Genomic DNA, 18,064 nt, shown 5'->3' on the forward strand with positions numbered 1-18,064 from the left:
GGCTGGGCATTCCACAGGCTTCCTTAGGCTCCCCTTGGCATCAGGTTCTGCTGCCAAAGGGTGATGGGAGTTGGACCAGCCAGGTGACAGAGGAAGGTCACAATCTCCTCTGATTTCCCTGAAAGACTTGGGGGGCATTTTTCACTTCACTTCATTTTGTCTTTGGAAACTCTTAGTACATAAAAGAGTCTGTTCATAAAACATCGAAATGACAAGTTGTTACCCACGACTGGACACGAACACAGAGAAGACCATTCCACTACTGCGAGGAAAACCACTTAGGGTTCTGACCCCAGCTCTGGGGCTGACTAGCTGGGGGACTCTAGACAAATCCTGTCCTGTAAAATCCTGTAAAAAGAGGGTGTCGGGTGGCTCACGTCTGAGGACCCACCAGTATGGACAGTGTGAAGCTGATGCCAGGATTCTAAAATAACCACTTCTCTCTCCCTTTTCCCAGTCTCCCTAATTCAAATCATCATCCACATCTTACTACTTTATTGCATTTTATTTCGACCTTCACAAGAAAGTTTGCCCTGAGTTGCTCAGTCAGGGGCTTCCTTTCCTTAGGAAACCTGTTGACTTGGCCAAAGGGACCTTTCATCTTTGCAGTGCCTTATGCCAAATGGGTACATCATGTCCTGTAACAGGGCAGGAAAATTCTTGGAGAGCTCGTAGATGGGTCTTTTGTATCAGTTCTTCCAGACAGGGTTTAGGGAACAGGCCTTTGCCATCTTCCATTGATTCCAAGATGCACATTTTTGGATCTCTGAAATCAGGACTTAACTCCCAAACAGTGGCATCATATCCTTACTGTCGGTCTGAAGTGAAGGCAGGTGTTCCGGAAGATGACCACACTGATTCTGCCAGGCATTGGGGCCACCCAGCCTCAAACTGTTTGATGTTAGATTCTCTGCTCGAGGTTCTTTTGTTTTTGTTTTGTTGTTGTTGTTGTTGTTTTGTTTATTCACTTGTTTTGAGGTTCTTTTGGATCCCACTGATTGTGCAAATACAGAAAGCAAACCTGCACGAGTACCATGGACCTGGGACTCCTATTCTCAGTGGAGGATTTTTCCATCCCTCTACCCAGTGTCAAGGTTGAGACACACACGTTCCCTTGCCTCCCCTTCCTGCCTGGTGGCTTTATTTCCCACTTACCCTTTCAGTGAAGGTGTCCCAGCTTTGTATGTGGAATCTCCTATTGGACTTCCCATCCTGGGCTTTTTTTTCTTTATTTTGGCGTCATAAAGATGCATTTACATTTGATGAAAATATGCTTTCTTGCAGTGGATGAAAAAAGTTTCTGTTACAAATGTCATATATGATATTTGAAGTGATCCAGCATGCGAATAGAATTAGAGGTAGGATTTTAAAGAAATGGTTTCATGGGATCACAATCTCATGCCTCATCCTAAACCACTCCCCATCTGTGCTGCTCACTGGGCATCCCTGCCCCCACCAGCACGTCAGGCTGTTGACTGCCTGGCGCCCATCATGGCTCCCCATGACTCTTGGGGTGAAGGCAGAGCTCTTTAATACGGCAAAGCCCTGCTGGTCCTGTCTTCTCTCCAGCCCCATCCACGCCATACTCTATTCTCTCCCCTCCAGCTTTCTTCCTGTCTGAGCAATTTCAGCTCCCAGGCCCCCTCCCAGCACAGAGCCCTGGCATGACAGCTCTGTGGGAAGCACTACCTTCTCCCTGGTTTGCTTAGCTGATCTCAGCTCCAGCGTCACCACCTCAGGGATGCCTTCCCTGACCACATCATCCCCCACTGCAGGCTCCTGCAGTGCTGCATCCTTCTCTCTCACTGCATAGGTCCCAGCTGCAGTTCTACCTTTGCAGAATGTTCTTGATGAATGTTGGAATCCGTTACTGGACTGCAAACTTCGTGAGGGCAGGAAACATGCCTGTTTTCACTCAACATTGTATCCCTGGGGCCAGGCTGAATGCCTGGCAGTAGATAGGTGCTTAGAAATTCTTTGTGAATGCATAGATGGGTGTGTCTTGGTGTAACCTGCCCCACAGCAGAGAGTAAACTCTTGGAGACTGGGGTAGTTAGGGGAAGCAGAAGGAGCAACGGACATCATCAGAAAGTCTCCACTTTTGCCACTATTGTGACCTTGGGCAAATCACATCCTCTCTGTTTCCTCAGCTCCAAATTGGGAATAACACCTACCCTACCTATCTGACGGGGGGTTTGTGAGTCTGTGAAGGCACTTTGAAATGATACGATCTGTTCCCTCACCCCCAAGCTTCTAGCACAGCACTGGGCCCACACTCCACACTCTTTCTCTGTGAGCTAGTTGGCTGGCCCCTCCTCCGGGAAAAGGGAGACAAGATGATCCAGTCCTCAGGGAGGGGTGCGCACAGCTTGAGGTCAGGAAGGGAGCACTGAGCCTTGGGCTCCCCAATCTTAATGTCCACCCTCTTCAGACCTTAGGGACATGAGAAAAGGAACCTGCTTGTTGAGTCCTTTCTGGCCTTCATTCCCAACACGAGATTGGAGCCCTTAGCCAGAGGCGGGAAGTGGAGAAGGGCGAGATGCTGCCCCTTCCCTCCTATTCTGCAGGTGATCTTCACACAGGGACACAGCTGGATGGGAACGATAAACTGCGTGCCTTCTAGGACACACTTCTTAGAACAATTGCCTGAAGGTATAAGGCTTCCACCTGACTTGGCAAAATACATGAAAATGCTTACTTTACCTCTGGGATCTGAACTTTAATATTAACGTGGATTTTTACAGTAAAGCCTATTTCTTCCCATATACTTCATCTTAGAGTCGGGCATCCTGGGTTTCTGTTGCATGCGTATCAACTAGCTATGAATGAACCTAAGTCATTTTCCCTCTGGAGGTCAATTTCCTCTTCAGTTACATGGAAATGACAGTAACAACAATCATAATACCACCTACCTTCCTGTCTCACAGGTTCCTTTAAGGATCAAAGCCATAAATGCTTGGTAAGTGAAAAGTCAATAATAAATGAACAGTAATCTTTTCTCTGTGCATTCAGAATCCCTCCTTCAGCAGCAGGAAAGCACCAAGCCAACTGGCTGTTATCCCTAGTTAACTAGAATATTACCCAAGACCTGCAATCTACGAGGCGGGAAGCGAGATGTGAACAAACCCATTAACACAAATCAGTTATCAGGTATCTCTCCAGGGCCAGCCGTCCTCCCTCTGTAGGAGGGTACACCGACGGGTGTTCATCCTTAATCGTTTTAACAGCTTAGCTGCCCTGCCAGCCACCCTCCCAGAAAACCAGGCTGGTGAGAGGAGGTACAGAATGGATCACTAGCTAGCCCCTCCGTGATTCTGCGTTCTGGGAAGAGGGTGGAAGGCTATGCTACAGACACACACCCCTGCAGGAGAATTCTAGTCGATGCCCTGGCAGGGCAGTTGGGAACGGGCTTCAGCAAACCATCCAGGATGCATTCCTGACTCGATTCTGGTGCTCAGAGCTTCAAGCCGGCCTAGACTTCCTCACTGCATGATCTGTTGAGCAGCTCCCCTAGGCACTCACTAGAGTCCTGGCAACACACGGAGCTGGGGCTGTCCATGCTCCCACTCTCCAGCTGGAAGCCGCCCACCAGTTCCTGGAGCCACTGTAAGTCTGCCAAGAGCTCCTGCCCCAGGGCTTCAAACCGCGCCTGCAGATGGTCCAGTTTCCTGGCTGTGCTCCCGAGGCGGGACCCCGTGGCCCGGATGTCCTCTCGCAGAAGCTTCTTCGAGGACTCTACTTTGCGGAACTCGTACCTGAGCTGGGACAGGTCGTGCCGGGCTCTCTCACTCTCCTCCCGGTACCAAGCCTCCTTCTCATTGTAGATGGAGACCAAGGTCTCCACATCGTCCTGGATGGTGTCACGGGCCCCCGCCAGGGCCCGGCATCCCTGGTCCACCCGAGCCACGTCCTCGACCACACAGGCAAAACGCTCGAAGTTGACATAGGTGTTGTCGGGGGGCATGCTTGAGTGGCATTTGAGGGTGTACTCTCTCAGGCGCTCCGTCTTCAGCTGGGCGGGCTCCGCCTTGCGCTGTTCAGGGGTTCTGATCTCTCCTTTGGACTAGGGGGTGTTTAGACAGAAGGGCCAGAGTTACTTTGACGTCCGCTCCAAGGGCAGTCCAAGGTGCAGGCAGACGGCACACGAGCAGCCTCTTTGCATTCACTGCATGCGCCAGGCCACGGGAGGACCGGGGCGGAAGGATCACCCACACAGACCGTAAGAAAGGTCAGGTCGAGGAGGACGGGTGCTGCCTGCACACTCATCTCAGGGCAGGGTGGTCCATGGCCATTAGAGGGGGTCTCCACACGCACAGCATTTAAGGGTGCTCGCGCAGACAAGCAGGCTAGAGCCAGGACTCTGCAGGCATCCACTCAAGGGCGGAAGCATACAAGGCCACGGCTGAGGGGGGGAAGCTGGGGGCTCCCTGGGCCTTGGCAACACTCGGCAAGCTGAGCTAGGAGGCAGCCCACCAGACTCCCTAGCTCGGTGGTCTGGGCCCAAACCTGGAGGGCCCCTGGCCTTCCCCATCCTTCAACAAGCAGATGAACCTGGCCTTCTCCAGAGCACTCCAGCCCCCCCTGCTCTCCATCTCCCGTGGGCCTCTGCCCCTTCTCATCTGCACCCTCAGATCATCCTCGCCAGCTCTCCCGTCTAACAATTTCAGTGAATGGGAAGTCTGGTGACATCCCTGGGAGCACACATCTCATCCGTCAGCAGAACTAGGGCCAGAATCCCACCCTCCTGATCCCTATCCCGCCAAAGTGCTTTTCACTGGCACTTTACTGTGCCTAGACTGCAAGGCCCTCTGAAAACCCAGCAGCTGGAAGCCCAGTACCAAGGCGGGTTAGGCAGGGAGTCACCTTTGTGTCCCCACCCTCCCCAGAGAGAATGGAACTGCCCTAAGGAGTGGCTGCCTCTCTCTCCCAGCAGGCCTCCACCTCAGAGCCCCATTCCCTGAAGTCTCCAGGGGCCTGAGGAAGCCAGTGACCGGTTTGAGTGTCATCCTTTACGCAGAACTTCGAAAGTCAGAAACAAGGAGCCCCGGTTACAAAGTTGAGGTTTTTAACTGTCACTGATCTCTCTCTACAACTGAGGAGTCCTGATTTCTGCTTTGAGAATGACAGTGACGTGTCCTCTGACAAAGAACCCTTTGTAAGATGGGCCCAAAGAACATGGAGTTCAACTGACATTTGTGAAGGTTTCGTTTCATAAGTCACCTGAACACATGAAATAGAAACTTAAACTTGTAGACCTATTTGAACAAGTCCAGACCCTTGGAAGCCCCCAACTAGCTTTCGTCTGTGCTTGAGGGTCAGTGTTTCAAGCAAAGGCCTTTCCATAGGTCCCCTGCATCCGACCGCCCCAGGCAGCCCTGGCGACAGAGCAGGGAACTGCTCACTGGAACTCATCACTGTGCCCTTACCGTGATCCAGGGATGTCTGAGAGCCTCCTGGATTGTGAGCCGCTTCCTGCAACGAGGATCAGAAAACAGTGATGGTCCATGAGAAGCTGAGAGCAACAGTCTCCACTCTCACTCTTCTTAGACCTCCTTTTCAGCATTCTTCAACCACTGCCATCAAACTAGAATAATAAGGGATGCAGAGGTGGATGGGGAACTGGCTGCATTCTCTGCATTCCAGAGAAAGTGGTCCAGGAAGACACCTCAATAAAATGACATCACATAAACCCTCATCTTTGGTCCCAGAGTTGAAGGGGCCGACACCACACTACGGAAGAGTCATAAATGCTCTCCACTGCAAAACTTTTGGTCTCTGTTTTTCTGTTTGCCTCCCAGATCCACTCTCTGCCCTTCCCTGGTCTGTACCCATGTAGGGTGATCCCATCCCACCTTGCACTGATCTTCAATAGGGAAATTGGGCCCCTGCACTTTAGAGGACCCCGCTCTGCCCCTCTCTAAAATCTGTGGGACCAAGAGGATATGGTCTTCTAAAGTCTGTGGACCTTACCCCTGCCTCATCTAGGCCGTGCTCTGGGTACCCAGCACCCTATAAGCCCCTGCCCATCTCCTTCTTTGATCGCACAGCCACGGGGCTCACCCTGGGCCCTGCAGAAGGTATGGGATTAGCAGGTCTCCTATTCTCCCACTGTTCTGACCCCTCTGGGCCCACTTCCGCCCACTCCCATCCTGAACTGACTTGAAAACCCTGCCACTTTCCTTTTTGAATCCTAGTTCCAGGTGCCTTTGGGACAGACCGCAAAAGATAATGAGCCCTAGAGAAACCCAGGTTGACTTCTACACACACACACACACACACACACACACACACACACAGAGTTATTTGCATTTCAGCAGGAAAAGAAACCAGAACAACTTGAGGAAACAAGATGAATGCCAAGTCTTGACCAGTCCACACTCCTCAGCACCTGCCCAGATTAGACCACAGTGGTCGATGATAGCCCATGGCAAAGCAGGGACAGACGGACACGGCTTTGGGAGAGGTGGCAGGAGAGGGTCAGTACCTGAGAAGCCAGTGCCCTCCTCTGTTCTCTTACCGGGTCTCTTTAACCAGAAGCTTCCGAATGAAGTCCTTGGCCAGCTCGCTGGTCTGGCTGAAGAACTCCTCATCAAAGTTGTAACTCACTGCTGTAATATTTGCCAGTGTTTCCTGCTTTGTGTCTCCCAGAAAAGGGGATGCTCCACTGAGGCTGGGCACACAGAGAGGACACACATGACTGTGGGAAAGTAGATGCAAGTGGGGGTGACGGACTCCGGGAACCCTGACTCGTACTGCTGCGTGGGCATGGGAGGCTCCCCACAACCCTGCTGCCCCCTCTGAGGGGCGGGGGGACCAGTCAGCAACTCTTCAAATGAGTCCAATTGAATACACTTTATGGAGCTCCTGTGACAGAGAGAAGTACCTGTGATAGAGAGAAACCGTGTCTTCAAGGGACTCGAAAGGGGAGGGGAGACAAATACAGAGACCTGGCTCTTCATAATCTCCAGCAGAGCACAGAATAAAACAGAAGGCCAGAAAAAGGGCTGTGGGAGCACAGGACAGAGGGGAGGCCCAGAGCAGGCTTCATGGGAGAGCTGACATTTGCATCAGTTGTGTCCTGAAGAATGAAGAGGTTGTCAGCAGTCACAGAAGGAGCTGGAGGGTCTTCTAGGCTAAGGGAGCAGCTTGAGCAAAGCCTGAGAGGTGTGGCAATAGATGGGCCGTTAGGGACTGGAAGGGTGAGTGCTGTTCCCCTGCAGGGTCTGTGGGGAATGCGTTGTTCCAGTAGTGACTCCTGAATCTACTGTCTCCTGACTCATGATCCAGATGTGCCATTGTCCCAGAGGTCCCTGTGCCCTACCCTAACCCTCCATGTGCTCCCTGCCTCGATTAATGACGTCACTTCCTGAACGTACCCAAGCTAGAAACACAGCATCTTTGACTCTTCCTCACCCTAGAGGAATAGAATGGTTCCCTCACCATTTCTATCGGTTCCATTTCCTAAATACCTCTTAAAGGTCATCCCTATCTCCACTGACACTTTCTTGGGATAGTGAAAGCAAGGTACCCTGGAAAAAAAAATCTGATATTTCCATCGTGGCTATGAATCCCAGCTCTGCCACTCACGTATGAACCTAGGAGAGTTACTCAACCTCCCTGAGCTGCGGTTTCCTCAACTGTAACCTGAAGAAAAGAAAAGTCTCCACCTCACATGACTGTTGTGAATAAGTATATATAAAATGTTGAAGAATAACTATATAGAGACTGTTCCGTGCAGTCCTGGCCCATACTAAGAACTCTGGAATCGATGGTCATTATTATTGTCATTGTTAGCACACAAAGAACCCTCTATGACTCCCTGTTTTCTATAGAATCACATCTGAACCCCTGAGCAAGGCGTCAGAAGTTGGTCCACACGCTCCATATATGTCACCACACTTACCAAGCTCACCGCTCCCTTCCTCGGCTGGGACAGCCCTTCCTTCCCTTTCCACCAGGAGAATTCATCTCATTCCTTCCAGCCCAGTTCAAATCAATCTCTCACTCTTCTCTGTCTCCCCCTCCCCCTCTCCCATTAAACCTTCTGCAGTCCCAGCAAACCAGTGGCTCTCCCATCTGTGTCTCACAAAGCCATGTTCATACCTAAAGGATAACCTTGGTCCCACTGGGTAAGAGTGCGCTGTCCGGTGTCTCCCACACACACAGGGAGCTCCAGGCAAGCAGGACAGATTCTCCTTCAGGTAGTATCCTGAGTACCTGGCACAGTGCCCACCATGGAGCAGGCAGCCAGTAACCTGTACGGAATTCAATGAGCTACAAGAAGATTGTGTGCCCTGGAGACACTGGAATTCCATACTCTTTTAATATGGAAACCAGAGTTCTGAAGATATCAAGGTGTCAAGAGTCAACATCTGAATATTCTGGCTCTAGTCTGGAACTATACAGCAATGCAGCAAATTCTCTCTCTCTGCAAATTCCTCCTTCAGATTCCTCCAGGGCTTTTAAAAAATACTGATGCCTAGACCCCGCTCCTAGCGATTCTGATTTCATAGATCTGGAGTGGGGCCTGGGCCACAGTAGATATTGAAAGGTCTGACGTGCAGCCAGGGTTGAGACCCGCTGCTGCAGCTCGAGGGACAGGATAGGCGGGGTGGGGGGTGGCGGGAGGTGTCTACCACATCGCACAGAGCTCCCAGTCCAAGGGGAGCCAGAGGGATGCTTTACAGGGATGTTGAGAGAGTTGAGTGCTGGTGCCCCATCCTTCATCCCCTCTGGCTGTGGGCTGCCTCTTACCCAGAGTGCCATAAAAATACCATTTTCCAGGAGTGCTGTGAGAGGAAACAGTTGGGAAGTACTGATGAACACCAAGTAATCAGCCGAGTCTGTGTCTGAGCAGTCCCGGGAAGTTTGCACGTCGGCTTATTTAAACCTCACAACACACCCATGGCAGGAAGTTTGTGATTCCTACTTTTCTGATGAGAAATACAGGCCCAGAGATTCAGTCTCTGCACAGAGATGGAAAGTGACAGGTCCACTACCCGATGCAGGAAATCTCTGCTTAAGCACTTAATACTTCAGTGGCAGGAAAGAGAGACTCTGGGGAAAAGGGAAGAGAGAGAATGTGAGAGGAAAAGGGATCTTGAGAAAGGCAGGGGAAAGGCAGAGAAAGAAGAGGCAGGGTCAGGAAGGGCATGGCAGCTTGAGGGCTGTCCCAAGGCTTCGGAGTGAAAACTGACATTTTCACAGGAAACCTGGGTCCGGGTGAGGCTGAGCGGTGGACCCCCGACCACAGGAGGGATGCAGACACAGTCTGTGCAGGATGGAGGGCTGCAGGCTGCTCTCCTGGGTTCCTGCCCAACCCCAAGCCCAGGGTCAAATGTATGAGATGGAGCTGAGAGCACTTAGCCGCAGGTTTGCTGTGTGGCTCTAACACATCTGGTCGTGGTGGGCACTCAGGAAATGTCAGTCTGTCTGTCTGCCTGCCCCCTCTCATCCCTCCAGCTCCCCCCTGGATCTGAGCTGGGTCAGAGCCCCGGGATCAGGGATACTCACAGGATGTAGGTGATGACGCCGATGCTCCTGTAAAACGAAGAACCGTCGCGTCAGGGCTGCGTGGCTGTCATCCCAGACCAGCAAGGGACTCCCCACGCGGTTCTGAGGGCCCTTTCACGGCAGCCCCTGGATGCCATCTCAAGTCCCACGCCCCTCCCCACTCCACTCTTCAGCAGCAGCCTGGGACTTCTTTGGAGTCATCAAGCCCTGGACGTTGAGTCCAAGGACCCAGGTTCAAGATCAGGTACTCCTGCACACGCAGGCTGCGATGATCACCTCTGAGCCTCTTTCTCCTCTTAAAATGAGGATACTGAGAACTACCTCACAGGACCACTGGGAGGATTTTAGAAAACCACGTGATCAAGCTGCTTAGCCAACTGTAGAGCGTGGCTCCCGTGAAATGAGCCCCATCTGTGCAGAGAAGCCATCACCGCGGTCTCCCCCGGCCCAGCACAGCACCTCGAACATGAGGCTCCCGGTAATCACCTGGCTGACCGGTGGAATGAGCTGCCGTCACTATCATCTTTATCGTGGCTGCAGCAGGCCTCAGGTGAGCCTGCACCTCCAGCCTCACCTCTCCCCTCGTTCTCTGCCTCGGCCGTGTGCTAACTGGCCGCACGTCCAGCACACCCAGAAGAGCCAGGGGCTCTGAAAGGTCAGTGTGAAGGAAGAGGTTTTCACGGTCAAGGGGGATGTCAGCCAGAGCCGGGGTCTGGGCCACCTGGGCGGCCTGTTCAACTTACCACATGTCAGCCTCCAGGCCCAGGGGCTCATAGTTCACAATTTCTGGAGCTGAAAGAAGCCATGTTGAAGAGTCAGCAGGGGTATGAAAAGAGAGGATCGTAAGGAAGTTGAGAGAATTTGGTTTCAAATGTTTCCATCCTGAACCCTCACTAAGGAGAATCAGAGAGGCCGATGGGATTAATCTGGCTCTAAGGATTCTGAGGAAGGGAGCTGCCTTTTATCCTGAAGGTGAGGAAGACGGGACAAAGGGACTCCTGGAAAAGGAAGAGGAGGGTGGGGAGAGGAAGATGCGGGAGGGGACCATGGGGCCTAGAACAAAGCCTGCTTGAGAACTCTCCGCTGGAAACCAGTCAGGTCAGCGCTGGAAGGCGATGGAGGAGAAGAGGAGGCAGAGAGGGAATCCACGCTCCTCTGAGTCTGTCTGAAAGAGGGCAAGTCCCACCTGAGGAGCAGGAGGACGTTCTGGTGGCCACTGAGGTGATGAGCCTGTGGTGCCCGAGGGGCATCCAGAGGAAGGTGTCCAGGAACGGGCTGGGTATTGGAGGTGGGGGTGGGGTGGACCAGAGCCATCACACAGGCGGAAACAGGAGCCGTGCGAATGCTGCCACGACCAGGAGAAGGTGCAGAGTCTAGGAAAGAAGACTCTACCTGGGACAGAAGAGGACCCAATGGTGCCCGGTGATCAAGCCCATAAGCCCTGGGAAGCAAGTGTTGAATTTCACACTCACTGCAGTGCCCAGAGAGTTCTGAGTGTGGGCAGTGGAGATAAGGGTGCAGACGACTCTTTAAAAAAGCTTAGTGATGAGGGGCTGCCCTGGTGGCACAGTGGTTGAGAGTCCGCCTGCCGATGCAGGGGACACAGGTTCGTGGCCCGGTCCGGGAAGATCCCACGTGCCGCGGAGCGGCTGGGCCCGTGAGCTATGGCCGCTGAGCCTGCGCGTCTGGAGCCTGTGCTCTGCAGCGGGAGAGGCCACAACAGTGAGAGGCCCGCGTTCCGCAAAAAAAAAACAAAAGCCTTGGTGATGAAATAGAGAAGAGAGGATGATAACTAGAGAAGGGAGAAGGATTGAGACTTTTTAACCACGAATGGAAAAAGGTGGGGAGTGGGAAAGGCTAAGTCTGTTCACCTAGAATAATATCAAAACCTCTGCATCTGTTGCCCCCATCCCACCCTCCCAGATGCAGGGAACCACTCTCCTGGCTTATTTTTCAGCTTCTTAAAAATGATGCCATACTGCATGTGATCTACCATCACTTGACTTTTTTTCCCCACTCAACATGATGCTTCTAGCGTTCATTGAATGTTCATCCATGGTTTTCATCTTCACTGCTATATAATAGTCCATTGTGTGAATATAGATCATCTTCTAGTCATTCTCTTGGTGATCATTTGGATGGTTTCCACTTCTTTTATTATTTTATTATATTATTATCTTTTATTGGAAAAATATTGCTAGGAACTTTTTTGTACCTGTCTCCTGAGACACACATGAAAGACTTTCTCTAGGACAGTGATATTCAAAGTGCAGTCTGCAGGCAAACAGTCTGCAGACTGTCACTGGTCCTGACAAGATATGTACAGAAATTGACAGTAAGCATTTAGAGACTTGCATAGCAATTTGACATTGCTGTGACACTCAAACTGTGATCACTTTTCTAGGAATTTATTTTTATTGTATCTTACTGAACAAGCAGTCCAGGATAGACTTTTTTTTTTTTTTCAAGTGGTTCACCATAGAGAGTTTGAGGAGCACAGCTCACTTTCTAGTGCTCATCTGCTCGATATACATACACACTCATTTCTGTCCTTCAGGTCTTTTGTTTGTCCATTTTCATCTGTGCTTTTCATCTTCTTTCTTGTCTTTTTTTTTTTAAATCGCTTTTTGTTAGTTTTCTTATTCTTTTTTTCCCCAGCTTCTACTTTTGTAATGGCTACCCCTGAGACTTTACTATGAATATCAAATAAATTCTAACATAAATCAATATTTTGACCCTCCTCTAACAATACAAGAAACTTAGAACACTAATTTCGAGTACTCTGTCCTAGCTAACATTATTTTCTTCCGTTTCTGGTTCTTTTTTTCAGTCCTACAATTAAAGCTTCATCATCAGCATCATTGTTATCATTCTCTAGGAAAGAAAATAATTATATTTGCCTAATGTTTTACTGATTTCTTTGCTCCTATTACTTCTTGCATTGAGAACTCCCTTCAGAGTCATTTTCCTTAATTCAGAAGTACATCTTTTGGAAGTTCCACTAATGAAGGTCTGCTGGAGGTTAACTGTTTTGTCTTTTTTGTTGTTGTTCTTTTTTGTTTTTGCTTTTTTTCTGAATCTCTTACCTTCATTCTTGAAATATAATTTCTCCACAATTATGGGGTTTTTATTTTTCCTCCGCTCTTTGGAGATTATATTCTATTGGACATTGGTTTCCATTGTTGTTTTGAGAAGTATGCTGTCAGTCCGGTTATTGGTTTTTGTCTGTTAATTTTTGTCTTTTGGAGGTAACCTGTCTTTTCTCTCTGGCTGATTTTTAAGATCGTCTCTTTGTATCTGGTGCCCTATACTTTAACTATAATGTGTCTAGGTATAGATTTTTTTTTTCTGATTGATATACATTGTCCTTTCTGTATCTGGGGATGCATGTTTTTACATTAGATCTGAAAATTCTCAGCCATTCTATTCAGATATTGCTCCTGTATTGTCTTTATTCCCTCGTCCTGGAATCCAAATAGACCTATGTTAGGCTTCTTATTTTAAACTTATTCCACTTATCCTCTCTTTAATATTTCTATATCTTTGTCACACTGTGGTATTCTAGCTGATTTTTTCCAGCTCAGTCTTCCAATTCTTTAATTCTCTCCTCAGCTGTGTATAATCTGCTGTTTGCCCCATCCACTGAGTTTTAAATTTCAACGAGTATATACTGAATTTCTTAAAGTTCTATCTGGTTCTTTTAAAAATCTGCCTGGTCATTTTTGAATCTCTTGTTGCCTGCTCATTCTTGTGAGTCTACCTGTTATTTCTATATACATTCCATTTATTTTATAGTCAACATCTGATAATTTTGATATCCTACATCCTTGAACATCTAAATCTCGCTAGTCTCTGATAAATGCTGATATGTATACTTGCCTTTAGGAGAGGTCCTCCTATTGAATATTCTTGTTGCTCACAGCTCCAGCTCTACGTTCATTTTGCTCAATTTTCAAGGTAGGACAGGTGATGCTGAAGGAGTTACTTCACTTAAAGATTTATCTTACTTCCTATGAGTCCAGAATTGCATGAAAAATAATATTTTTCTCAAGAATCCAGTTTTGTAGTGAGAGGACCTTTTGGAAGACCTGGTCCACCACACTCCCAGAAGCTGACACTTTTTAACCCTGGTCTCAGGTTAAAATTTCAAAAGAATGGTGGGAATAGGGAAGAGTGGTTATAACCTGTGTTCAGGGATCTTGGGAAAAGTAAGTCATCATAATTTGGTCAGGGGCTTAGAGAAACCACCCTATATATCTGTAAGGTGCAAATAAGACCAGTTCTGGGCTGGAGCTGTGTCACACTGCCTCACAAGAGTCAGCTGTGTGCATCTTTGCCCAACTCTGAATTCAGTGACAACATGTTGGTAGGTTGAAATTGGCAGATGCTATCCAACCTAATTAGAGTTGTATTCTGTTTTGTTTTGAGACCTGGTTGTTAGACATTTACCAGTATACCACTGGGAAAAACCCTCCACAGTCTGGCTCCGCCCATCAATATCCCACTGACACTGCCAGCCCGTGTGAACCCCCTGATCCATCTAGAGTGGACAGTGAATGGTCCCTGATAAATGCATTCATTCTGGCCCTTCACCCCTGCTGCGGTACCTCTGAACCCAGGACGTGCACCTCCTCTGCTCTGGTTCCTTCCCGACCCCCCTTAGATCCTCCCACACCCACAGCGACAGCACTTTGTCCCTCACTGACTCAAGACAAGGACTGATCCCACTGACCTTGTGAGAGTGGATATCTTGTCTGAACAGTCTTTCAGAGCTGTCTATATCACTCCCCTTACACTTAACCACATCCTGTCTCGTGTCACCTCTTCCATGACTGCCCTGAATTTCTAGTTGAACCATTTATTATCATTCAACACTTGGTATGAACTTAAATAAACATGCATTTTTACCACATATGTGAATGGCCGGCAGCAACTGCTATCCTGGACAAAGTTTGAGACTAGACACCTGCACCCCAGGTTCAAGTTGGCCCTGCCACCAGCTCACTGTGTGACCCTGGGTGTGCCAGTCTGAGTGTGGCTTCTTACCATCACTGTGTCCCCAGTACCTAATATCTGTTGTATAGTAGGTGGAGAATAACCATTGGCTGACCTTAAGTAAAATCCCCTAGCTCTCCAAGTCCACATTTAAACTAGATCAGGTGACCTGAAAACATCCTTTCAGCGCTCTTATTTGATGGTTTGATGTCTTGTTTCCAAAACTAAATTGAACACTCCTTGAGGGCAAGGTCTTCTTATAGAGGACAACGTGGTCTAATGGAAAAAGCACAGGCTTTGATGTTGGATGTATCTGTTTTTGAATCTCTGCTCTACCACCTACCGGTTGTTTTGCCTTAAACAAGGCACTTGATGGAGAAGATATTTTAAATCTGCTTCATTAGATCCTCTAAGGATTAATTTGGACAATGCCTGCAGAGCACCAGGCATAGTGCTTCGCACACAGCAAGGTTTCCCTGCCAGGGGGTCTGTGGGGCCTCTGCAGTTTCATTCCACAGTGGCTGCAGAGCTGCTATGTGTGGCCTGAAAATCTATCAGGGTGACGTTCTGACGCATCCCGTCTTCCTTTTTGATTAGGCTGTGGTCAGAAGTTTGAGCCCCCAGGCTTTGAGGAGACCATTCCCTCCCTCCATCTCTAAGACCACTCCAACTCCCAAAGCGGAGAGGTGTTGGTTCTGAACTTTCATTCCTTTCCCCTCTGCAAAGCTGTTTCTTTATGACCATCCCCCCTCCCCCCCGACCTGTGGTGCAAGTCCCACCAGGCCTGGGCCAAGGCTGAGAGACACAGAGGGAAGACAGAGCCACCAGGGCTCTGCTGGAGCTGGGCCTCCTGTGCGTGAATGAAGGCCAGGCACACAGGAGAGGCGAGCAGCTGAATCTGGCATCTGGCAGAAGATTTCCCTTCTCTTTTTCAGGAAATCAAAAGCTACTCCAGAAAAGGTTGAGTTTATGGGAATGCAAGAGGGCGAGGTAATTTTAAATGTTCATAATCTCTTCTAAGAGCAGGCAGTGGAGCCAGCTCTGGGAGGATTTAACTCTGCAAAGGCCTCTAGCCCCACCTGGCCTCTCACTGCCCGACTGGGCGCTCAAAGCCAGCACCTGGACCCTCATCCAGAGGCCAGTGAGACACTTCCTTCCCTACCCATTAGATTTCTAGGGAGTCTCCAAGGCATCATCTCTCAGCCCATAGGCCACAGCTCCAGATGCAGGGTTTACTACTGGGATTTCTCTACCTCCTGATCCCAGATTCTCAGTTGGGAGAGAAACAGGCCTAAAACTCACCAACAAATTCTGGCGTCCCAAAAATGTTCTTAAATTCAACTCCATCTTCTATTTCATGAGCCAGGCCAAAGTCAATCAGCTTGATGTGTGGAATGGGAATATTCTTGTCCAACAACATAATGTTTTCTGGCTGGAGAACAAAAAAAGAGAAGAAAAGGGATAAAAGAAAAGATGGTAATTAAAGCCCTATTTTATGTTTTTGCTTTGGTCTTGGGGTGGGGTTTGGTGTTCTTTTTTGGGACACCAAAACAGCATAAACACTTTCTTGTTTTTGTGTCCTCAGTCTTCTCCTGTGAACTCAAAACCAGCCACAACGCCAAGGGCAAGGCTTGGGTTTTACCAAACCTGCTGCTGACAGCAGAACCAGACTCTGGCTTTAATCCTGTTTCTGTCTCTGAACGGCAGATCTCTTTAATGCAGTGCCTCTGTTTCCCCAACTGTCAAATGGGGCCAGGGAGATACTTGCAGCATTTCCTGTAAACAAAACCACTGCCTCTCTGGGTGTATGTGGGTGGGGAGGGGCGCTGCAACGTAGCCTCACTTTACACATGGCTTATTGACCTCCATCTTCCTGACCACCTCTTTCCCCTGGCCGGTCAGCTTCCTGTGGACAACGCTCCCCTCCTGTAGACTAACGGTGTGGCTCACACTTCTCTATGTGTTTAACTAACATTGGCCCTCGGTGGGACACAGGAAAAAAACACCTAATTTCCAGGGAAAATACCAGCTGCCCAGACTATTCCCATCCCAGTAAAACAGCTGCCAGATCTTGGGCTTCCCTGGTGGCGCAGTGGTTGAGAGTCCGCCTGCCGATGCAGGGGACACGGGTTCGTGCCCTGGTCTGGGAAGATCCCACATGCCGCGGAGCTGCTGGGCCCGTGAGCCATGGCCGCTGAGCCTGTGCATCCGGAGCCTGTGCTCCGCAACGGGAGAGGCCACAACAGTGAGATGCTCGCGTACCGCAAAAAAAAAAAAAAAAAAAACAAACAGCTGCAAGATCTAACACAACAGTGGGGGGTGGTGTGTGTACGTAGGGGGACAGCCCTGCCCTGGCCTCACTCAGCCCAGGCTCCCAGTGAGGCTAGAACAGGATCCTGAGCCTAGCCTTCTCGCTCCCACCCAACCACGTGGAGCACTCAGAGGGTAAGCAGTCCCTCTGATTCATCTTCTTCCCTGCTACTCCTCGCCAGGACCGTCCTAGATCCCATTCGAAATGGAATGCCTTGAAAACACGCATCTACACAAAAACTGGTACACAAATGTTCACAGCAGCATATTCATAATAGTCCCAAAGTGGAAGCAACACAAATGTCCGTCAACTGATGAGTAGGTAAACAAAATGTGGTATATCCAGACAGCAGAATACTATTCAGCCATAAAAAGGAATGAAGGCGGAGAAAAAAATAAAAAGGAATGACGTACTGATACATGCCACACCATGGATGAACCTTGAAAACATGGTGCTAAGTGAAAGGTCAGTCGCCCAAAACCGCAGATTATACGACTGCATTTATATAAGATATCCAGAACAGGCAAATCCACAGAAACAGAGTAGATGAGGAGTTGCCTAGGACCAGGGGATTGCAGAGTGACTGCTAATAGGTACGGGGTTTCTTTCGGGGGTGATGAAAATGTTTTAAAATTGATTGCAGTGTTAGTTGTGCAACTTTGTAAACTGTAGACTTTAAATGGGTGAATTACATGCTAGGTGACATATAAATCTCAATAGAGCGGTTTTAAATCAATAGATAAGTAAATAAATAAGTGTTTAAGAAAACTGAATGTCCCTGTTTCTCGAAGTACTGGAGAATTTCCCACCTTGCACTTTTGCTCTCATCATCTGCTCTACCTGGAAAGCCTCTGCTCAATCTCGGCCCACTGAAATCCTAGCCAGGCTTCAAAGTCTAACTCGGTCCACCTCTTCCTTGAAACCTTTCCTCAGCAGCACTGAGCCTTCTCCCCCCATCCACAGACGTGAACCCTCCCTCCCCCGGGGCCCCTTCATGCTCATTGGAACCTTTCTGCTATGACAGTTGTCACACTCTCTCTTGTCCAACAGTCCTCGATGTCTGTCCTCGATGCTCTACTGTACCCTCAGCTGGAGGGAGGATTCAGGTCTTTGCATCTCCGCCCCCCGCAGCGCAGAGCTCAGAGGGGGGCAAGTGGAGGGTGGCCCTAAAAGTTGGCTGAACTGATTCTGAATCTGCTTTGAAGACAGCCCAGGTGTCCCCATCCCAAACTTCTCGGCTCCCTG

The 18,064-nt window shown here is 49.4% G+C and overlaps 1 protein-coding gene across 4 annotated transcripts in view; it reads right to left on the reverse strand.

Moving 5' to 3' along the window:
* DAPK2 (death associated protein kinase 2) overlaps window positions 1-18,064 on the reverse strand; it is a 136,289-nt gene that overhangs the window by 10,415 nt on the left and 107,810 nt on the right. For 2 of the 4 annotated variants that reach the window (XM_027123257.1, XM_027123259.1), the window contains exons 5-10: window positions 15,811-15,940; window positions 10,257-10,305; window positions 9,514-9,540; window positions 6,518-6,670; window positions 5,427-5,472; window positions 539-4,063 (exon numbers count right to left, since the gene is read on the reverse strand). In XM_027123257.1, the coding sequence (XP_026979058.1) occupies window positions 3,473-4,063; window positions 5,427-5,472; window positions 6,518-6,670; window positions 9,514-9,540; window positions 10,257-10,305; window positions 15,811-15,940 (996 nt within the window). In that variant the 3' untranslated portion in view covers window positions 539-3,472. Of the gene's footprint in view, window positions 1-538; window positions 4,064-5,426; window positions 5,473-6,517; window positions 6,671-9,513; window positions 9,541-10,256; window positions 10,306-15,810; window positions 15,941-18,064 lie in introns of those variants that run through there. The other 2 variants (XM_027123258.1, XM_027123260.1) reach the window with 1 other exon arrangement.

The sequence above is a fragment of the Aethalodelphis obliquidens genome, unplaced genomic scaffold, assembly GCF_003676395.1.
Source record: "Aethalodelphis obliquidens isolate GAN/ISIS:26980383/991018 unplaced genomic scaffold, ASM367639v1 scaffold26, whole genome shotgun sequence".
Classification (NCBI taxonomy): Eukaryota; Metazoa; Chordata; class Mammalia; order Artiodactyla; family Delphinidae; genus Aethalodelphis; species Aethalodelphis obliquidens.